Source organism: Amphiprion ocellaris, chromosome 5, assembly GCF_022539595.1.
Source record: "Amphiprion ocellaris isolate individual 3 ecotype Okinawa chromosome 5, ASM2253959v1, whole genome shotgun sequence".
In the NCBI taxonomy this organism is placed as follows: Eukaryota; Metazoa; Chordata; class Actinopteri; family Pomacentridae; genus Amphiprion; species Amphiprion ocellaris.
In genome coordinates, this window is record NC_072770.1 from 6,333,996 (window position 1) to 6,341,146 (window position 7,151).

At 40.8% G+C, this 7,151-nt stretch overlaps 1 protein-coding gene across 1 annotated transcript; it reads left to right on the forward strand.

Moving 5' to 3' along the window:
• Positions 1 to 1,451: 1,451 nt before the first annotated feature.
• Positions 1,452 to 2,731, forward strand: LOC118470247 (guanylin-like). The gene is made up of 3 exons (XM_035947926.2): positions 1,452 to 1,600; positions 1,694 to 1,880; positions 2,441 to 2,731. The coding sequence occupies exons 1-3, from the start codon at positions 1,532 to 1,534 to the stop codon at positions 2,467 to 2,469; spliced, it is 285 nt and encodes a 94-aa protein (XP_035803819.2). The 5' UTR covers positions 1,452 to 1,531; the 3' UTR covers positions 2,470 to 2,731.
• Positions 2,732 to 7,151: the final 4,420 nt, after the last annotated feature.

A 7,151-nucleotide genomic window follows, 5' to 3' on the forward strand; every position in this document is an offset into this window, starting at 1 on the left:
GTATGTTAATGTGTTGTGGCTATACAAGTAAAGGATGCACAGTGCTGGAGATGTAAATAAATGTACATGCAAATAAACAGTGGGTTGTTTGTTTTGCAGTTATGGTAGTTTAATCAGTTTGATGGATGTCACCTGTTACATGCCTGTCACCAGTTTTTCCTTCATGCACCCAGGTGTTTATGCCACTCAATCCCCACCACAGGGGACATTTCACAAAACTACTTTTGCTACATACTGCTAAAGCATGTTTGTAACATATCTAATGCAAATCTAATGTTGTGTTCTTCAGCGTTGATTTCAGTGATGCATTTTTGTTCCGTTTTGTTCATTTTTATTGGTTTGTTTTACTTTATCTCCAAAGGAAACTTCTGCTAAAACGAGACCTGCTGCTTTGTTCTGCTCCAGTCATCTTGGCATCACAGTTTAGCCCTTGCCAAAGTTGCTTACAATTTATAGTGTCCCATGTTTCCTGCCTTCCACACATCAAATTCAATAATCGGCTGTTCAATTGCTGCCTAATATATTCCATCCGTTCACAGGTGACATTGTTAGATGATAGTCAATGTCATCACTTCATCTGGAAAGGGTGTTTTCCTTGCCACTGTTGCCTTTGGGCTTGCTCTGGGGGTCAGGCATATGGGTTCTGTAAAGCGTCTTGAGACAATTTGACTGTAATTGGCGCTATATAAATAAAACTGAATTGAATCTGTCAGGGGTTTTAATGCCGTGGCTGGTCCGTTGTTTTAAAGAAGATTTGATGACCATCAACATAAATAAAAACTCTATACAGTAGTTAAGTGTTTTGTGAGTTGTAAACAACACAAACAGTCCAAAAAGAACAAATTAAATACATTATCTATCTATCTATCTATCTGAAGATAATGTCTGTGCATTAAAAACAAAATGTAAATACACACAATCTATAATGTAAATAAGTTGACTGCAGTCCTTTAATTCCAGCTTTGCTTCACTGGTCCACTCTTCACAGTCTTGATTACGTGCTTTGCAGATTTTATTTTCTGCCTGTCCCAAAGGCAAAACACAGAGATTATAAACACATTAAAGAATTGTGGTTGAAAACCAAATACAGGATCCAACGCAGTGATCTGGCATGTTTGGCAGATTAGCTTTGACCCATTGTTGTCCGGTCACCTTTACTTTCTTTGCACTACCAGTTCTGCCAGTTGGTCCTTAAATTACTGACTAATATGTACAAATGCCCAAGAGGCAGTGCAGATACACATCAAGAAAGAATGTGCATCTAAACAATGCATGTCTTCGGATATTGGTGAAGGCAGTGTCTTTGTTTTAGTGTTGTTAGTGATTGAACCACATGTGAGTCCTGTAATACAAGTTAATCCTGTACAGTTGGGACTCAGTCTTCTACCCCCGAGTGTTTTGTCTCTTTGTTCTTGATCCTCTGCTCTCTATAAATGTCCTGCACTGCCGATGGTCCTGCACCCAGACTCTGTTGTCTCTAAGCTCTACAGCAACCACAGAAGAAAAACTGGAAGCCACCTCACACCTGAAAATGAGAGCGCTCAGTGCTGTCCTTGTCATGGTGCTCCTGTGCACCGGAGCTCTTGGTTTTCTGGTTAAGGTGAGTATCACTACAGCATCCTGCATGTTAAGACTTGGATTGTGTCAGAATTTTCTTGTTACTGAATGTCCTTCTTCTTTCCTTTCCCTCCAGGTTAGAGACAGACACTTCCCATTGGAGGCAGTGAAAGAACTGAAGGAATTGATGGATTTAGATGAGAAGAACCCTCAACTCACCAAGAAAGTCGTTGAAGAGGTTTGCGCCAAACCTCTCCTGCCGCCGGTCTTTCGAGCAGTGTGTGACAATGAGGTGGAAAGAAAGGCTGTTTTCTACGAACTCGGTAAGGTTGATCTAGAGAAAAGTAAGCGTACGTGGACTGTAAGACACCAGATTAATTTGGTCACTTTGAAATACTGTATTACACTGCTCTGTTCAAGGCTCCATCTAATGTTATCTCTGGTCTACACATAAAAGAAGAAATCTTGTTCATCAGAGAGGTATTGTATGGGCAATCAGGCATTTTACTGTGATATTGGGCAGTTATCACAGCAAGCAAATAATATTGCAGGACTAAAGCTTAATTCAAAACAAAAAGATAGAAACAGACACATTCTTTGGTGATTTTACTCTAATGGATTCCTACAGTCCACTGTTTGCTGACTGTATTATGCCCATTCTGCAATAGCTGCAACATAAAGTGCCTCTGGAATGATAACACCAGGGAAGAGGCCTATGAAAAGCTGAGGAAACAGTCTTTCAGGGTTATTAAACCCTTAAACCACATTAGACACAGCCAACACACTTGTTGCTGAACTGAGACAGGAAGGGATTCCATTATCACTGCAAATAATATGTCATATTAATAACTATGTATGTTTGCATTCTCCTTTTTCTTCCTAGTGGAAGTCTTCAAGTATATTGATCCATGAGAGATCTGTCCCTTTGCTGCCTGCACTGGGTGTTAGGATTGAGGCTGCCATCTATATGACACACAAACCATCGACTGGGATCTTGTCGGGACGTCATCATCCAGAATTTCGAATGACAGTTACATAAAAATTTGACTTGCCTTGATTTTTATGTGTGTTGCTACATTCTGATATGATCCATTGTCAGGAGTGTAAAGCTGCCTCTTATGAATAAATACATTCTTTGCATTTATTAAAGGAGTTGTGATATACTGAAAGGTGACTAGTTGTACTGTTTCACTCAGGTTTGTCCAATAAATCATTCATTTTCAAATGAAATTGTTTACAAAACAAAACTGATAACCTATTTCTTACCTATCTTTCTGTGTACGTGGTCCTAATAAACCAACTCCTATCTGCATAGCTGACCTGGACAAATTCTATCTGCCAGGATCGCCAACAAAGTAGCTAATTTAGGTACTTGCAAACAGGAATGTAGATTATTGGCCTCTAGTATCAATATGCATGACATCTGTGACCTGCTTCCCAATCCCAGAATTTCACAGCCATCATTGGTGTCACATATGATCATCATTCTTTAAGGAAATTCGCTTTTTAAACATTTAAAGCTGCACTGCTGCTCTCAGAGTGTTTAAATTACATCCACTGATCTATAAACTCTACAGTGATGTAATAACAAGTTTGATGTGGCTAAATTTTGAAGTTGCTTCATTGCGACAAATGTGCCACATGTTGATAAACAACAGGGTCAATTCTGCCACCTCTAACCTGTCCTTTGAAGACGAAGTGCTTCTTCCTGCATATATTGAACAGGATTCCATTGAGAAATGCATGAAATGTGTACCTACAAAACCAGCTATCAAGGATCAGCCAAATAACTATTCAACTGTTCCATTAAACTCACATTACTGTGGAGTTTACAGATAAGTGGATGCAATTTCAACACTATGTGGGCAGCAGAGCAACTATAGGTGATTTAAAATGGGGGGGTTCCCTTTAAACTGATGGCCATGTGTGACACAAAAAAAAGAAAAAAAAAGAAAAGGACAGCAGACCACTGTCATCAAGCATATAGATACCTGAGGCCAAGATCTTGGCTGTCCAGTCAGATGAAATTTGATTGCATTAAATCAGAGATTACACTGACAAGAATCACTGAAAACAAAACCAAAACAAACAAAAAATGCCCTGCAGATCAAAATTGGTAAATTTAGAGCATTGCAGTGAAGCCACATTAGGCGCACAGTTGCAGTTGCCCTAGTGACCTCAGGGTTAAATATAAAATCATAGCACCTAGCATTATGACAATGTAAATACATATAAAACCTATAGATATTATCAGATCAGATTAAAAAAAAAAAAGATTCATCCAAAAAAAGAGAAAGCCTTTGAGTTGAACAGTACAAATAGTGACCTTTCAGTATCTCACTCACTTTAGTTTTAGAGTTCAGTATAAATAGTTTTCAGGCTGCACAGTGGCTTGGTGGTTAGCACTGACACCTTGCAGCTAGAAGATCTCAGTTTGTGTCCTGGTCTTCCCGGGATCTTTCTACACAGAGTTTGCATGTTCTCCAGGTACTCCGGCTTCCTCCCACAGTCCAAAAACATGCTGAGGTTAATTGGTAACTCTAAATTGTCCGTAGGTGTGAATGTGAGTGTTATTGTTTGTTTCTATGTGTAGTCCTATGCTAGACTGGTGACCTGTCCAGGGCGTCTTCTGCCTTCACCCTAAGTCAGCTGGGATAGACTCTAGCCCCCCACAACCCTAATGAGGATTAAGCGGTATATAGATAATGGATGGATAATGGATAGATAATGGATGGATGGATAAATTGTTTTCCTCATTCAGTGGTTTTGAGGAGGCATACACCCTTTGTATGCATGTGTGTGTTTATGTCTGTATAAAAGAAACAACTCCCACAAATTTAATACATTTTTTATCATGAAGTTGCCTCAAACTATAATATGTAGCAACACAATGAACAGATGTTCAAGGCAAGTCAGAGTTTTATGTATCCATCCAAATATGTTAGGAAAGCGCACAAAAGCAGCAAAAAGTGACATTGTGCATTCAGATAGACAGGTGTTTGGAGTTCTGGAGTCTGATGGACCATGGGTAGAAACTATTCCTAAGCCCGTTCGTCCTGCATTTTGAGGATCTCAGTCTCTTCCCTGATGGCAGCAGGCTGAACACTGCTGGCCAGGGTGTGTGCTGTCTGCCCAGATCTTTTTCCCTCTGCTGATGCAGCAGGAGGTTGTGATGTTCTCCAGAGGGGGCAGAGGGCAGCTGATGATTTTCTCAGCAGTCCTGATAACCCTCTGCAGAGCCTTCCTGTCTGTGGTGGAGCAGGCTGTGAACCAGAGAGTCACACAGTAGGTCAGCACAGACTATAGTGGCCCAATAGGACACCTGCAGTCTCTCCTCAGCACTTGGAGGAAGTGGAGTCTCTGCTGACTATCAGGAAGCTGATAGCCAGTTTCTCCCCCCCTCCCCCCGAGATGAGGCCAATCAGTGGTGTCGTCGGCAAACGTGATGGTGCTTGTGGGGTGGATGGGTGTACAGTCGTGAGTGTAGAGGGCGTACAGGAGGGGGCTCCTGAGTCATTAACCTAATAGACAGTCTTGGAGTTGATCAGTACCAGTAATGACCTTTCAGCATCTCATTCAGCAGTTGCTGTCAGACTCATTTGAATCGTTGTCCCCCTCCCCCTTTAAGTGGTTTTGAAGAGGCATAGTGTGCACACATGCATTTGTATAAAAGAAACTGCTATTTGAATGCAGAGAATTCCTTTATTATGAAGAAATTGCCATACATTCCTAGTGGAGCACAAATACAAACCCTTAACTGCACACTAAAGGATTCTGAGAAAAAGCATCACTTACTGCAGTCGAATTGTAAATACTTGAGGTCAAACAGTCAATTTATAAGCAAGTCAGATTTTTATGAAATCTTTCAAAATCCAGTATGTTGACCACTGAGCCATAAGACCCATTGTGCAGCTGGGTGACTTTGTCCATGGACATTTCATACAGAGCTGTAGAAAACTCTAGATGATGCTGATCCCAGTTGATATATTGGTGTCCAGCAGGTGGCAGCCTCCATCCTAACACCCAGTGCAGGCAGCGAAGGAACAGATTTCACAGACATCTAGAGGTATTCTCACTGGAAAGCACAGGAGAAAGAAAAAAAATGAATGCATAACGATTCATTTGACCTGAAAATGTTCACCTAAAATAATGTTGCATGTTTAGTGCTGCAGATTTTTTATTCAAAGCTTGCTGACAGTCGTCAAACTGATCTGAGTAACAAGTACAGTCCATGCCTGTGTTCTCCAACAGTGGAATGCACATCCATTGCACTGGATGTTCATTTATCCTAAAACTAGTGTCAGTCCCACAAGAAAAAACACAAGTGTTCATTTTTAGGAATATTAATTTGCAGCCAACAAGCCCTAGCAAATGCTCCATTTGCTCCAGTTTTAAAAATGTTTGCTATAAACTACTGAGGCTAGTTTGAAATTCCATCTTCATTTTCTCAAGATAAGCTCAGAATTAGGGAGCCATTTTTCAAGACCAGCATCTACTTTAGGACCGATTACGCCCAAGTGCCTTAGATTTGACAGTAACAGACTGACAATCTCAAAAAAAAAAGTTTAGCTTTCTCATAACACTCTTCTGCACTGTACTGTTTAGCAATGGAGAGAATTTCTACATTCTTTATGTAGACCAGATAACATTAGATTGGGCCTTGAGCAGAACAGTGTACTACAGAACAACAAAATGGGACAAATATCTGATGGCCTACAGTCCATGTGCATCTACTTCTCTCTGGATCAACCTTACCTAGTTTTGAGAAGACAGCCTGTCTTCCCTCCTCTTGGCACACTGGCTTAAAGACTTGTGGCAGGTCACGGTTGGCACAAACATCTTCAACATCTTTCTTCGTGAGTTCAGGGATCTTCTCATCCAAATTAAACAGCTTCTTCAGCTGCTTCACTGCCTCCAGTGGGAAGCTTACACCTTCAACCTGGAGAAGTAGTTGTTTTAGGAACAGGAATTCTAGCACAACCCAAACCTCTACATACAGGTGGTATGAAATGAGAATAAGAGCATGTGGAAGTGATACTCACATTAACCTGCACACCAAGAGCTTCTGTGCACAGACAGAGCACAATTACAACAACAACACCATCGAGTGCTCTCATTTTCAGATGCGAGATGCCTTCCAGGTTTTCTTCTGTGGCTGCTGTAGAGCTGTTAAAGACAACAAAGAGCAAGTCTGGAAGGTTAGTTGAACCAATACAACTGGCAGCGTAAGACATTTGTACAGAGGAGCAACAGGTAGGTAGGAAACAGTCTGAAAACACAATAATCATCAATAGAAGGTTGCATGTAAATGCTTAAGTCTGGAGGATCAGACAAGTAAAAATGAGAAAAGTACCTGATGAGTGCAAGGAAGAGATCAGACTGGACCACAGGCGGTAGGTGAACAGAAATAGCACATGACCAGGGAAAGACAATTTATACTCAGAGAACTGATTGGAGAGACAAGACGCAGGTGATAAAAGAGACACAAGTGAAACTAATGAAGACAATCAAAAAGGAGGGAAACGAGACAAACAGAGGAAGTAAAACAACTGGAGAAACAAAAAGACAGGGTTGTTTTCAAAATAAAACATGAA

Excerpts from the sequence above, each read along its gene's own strand:
- LOC118470247 (XM_035947926.2), top strand. The coding sequence starts at position 1,532 with ATGAGAGCGCTCAGTGCTGTCCTTGTCATGGTGCTCCTGTGCACCGGA. Across the intron at positions 1,601-1,693 it reads CTCTTGGTTTTCTGGTTAAG|GTTAGAGACAGACACTTCCC; the intron begins GTGAGTATCACT and ends CTTTCCCTCCAG. Across the intron at positions 1,881-2,440 it reads GGCTGTTTTCTACGAACTCG|TGGAAGTCTTCAAGTATATT; the intron begins GTAAGGTTGATC and ends TTTTCTTCCTAG.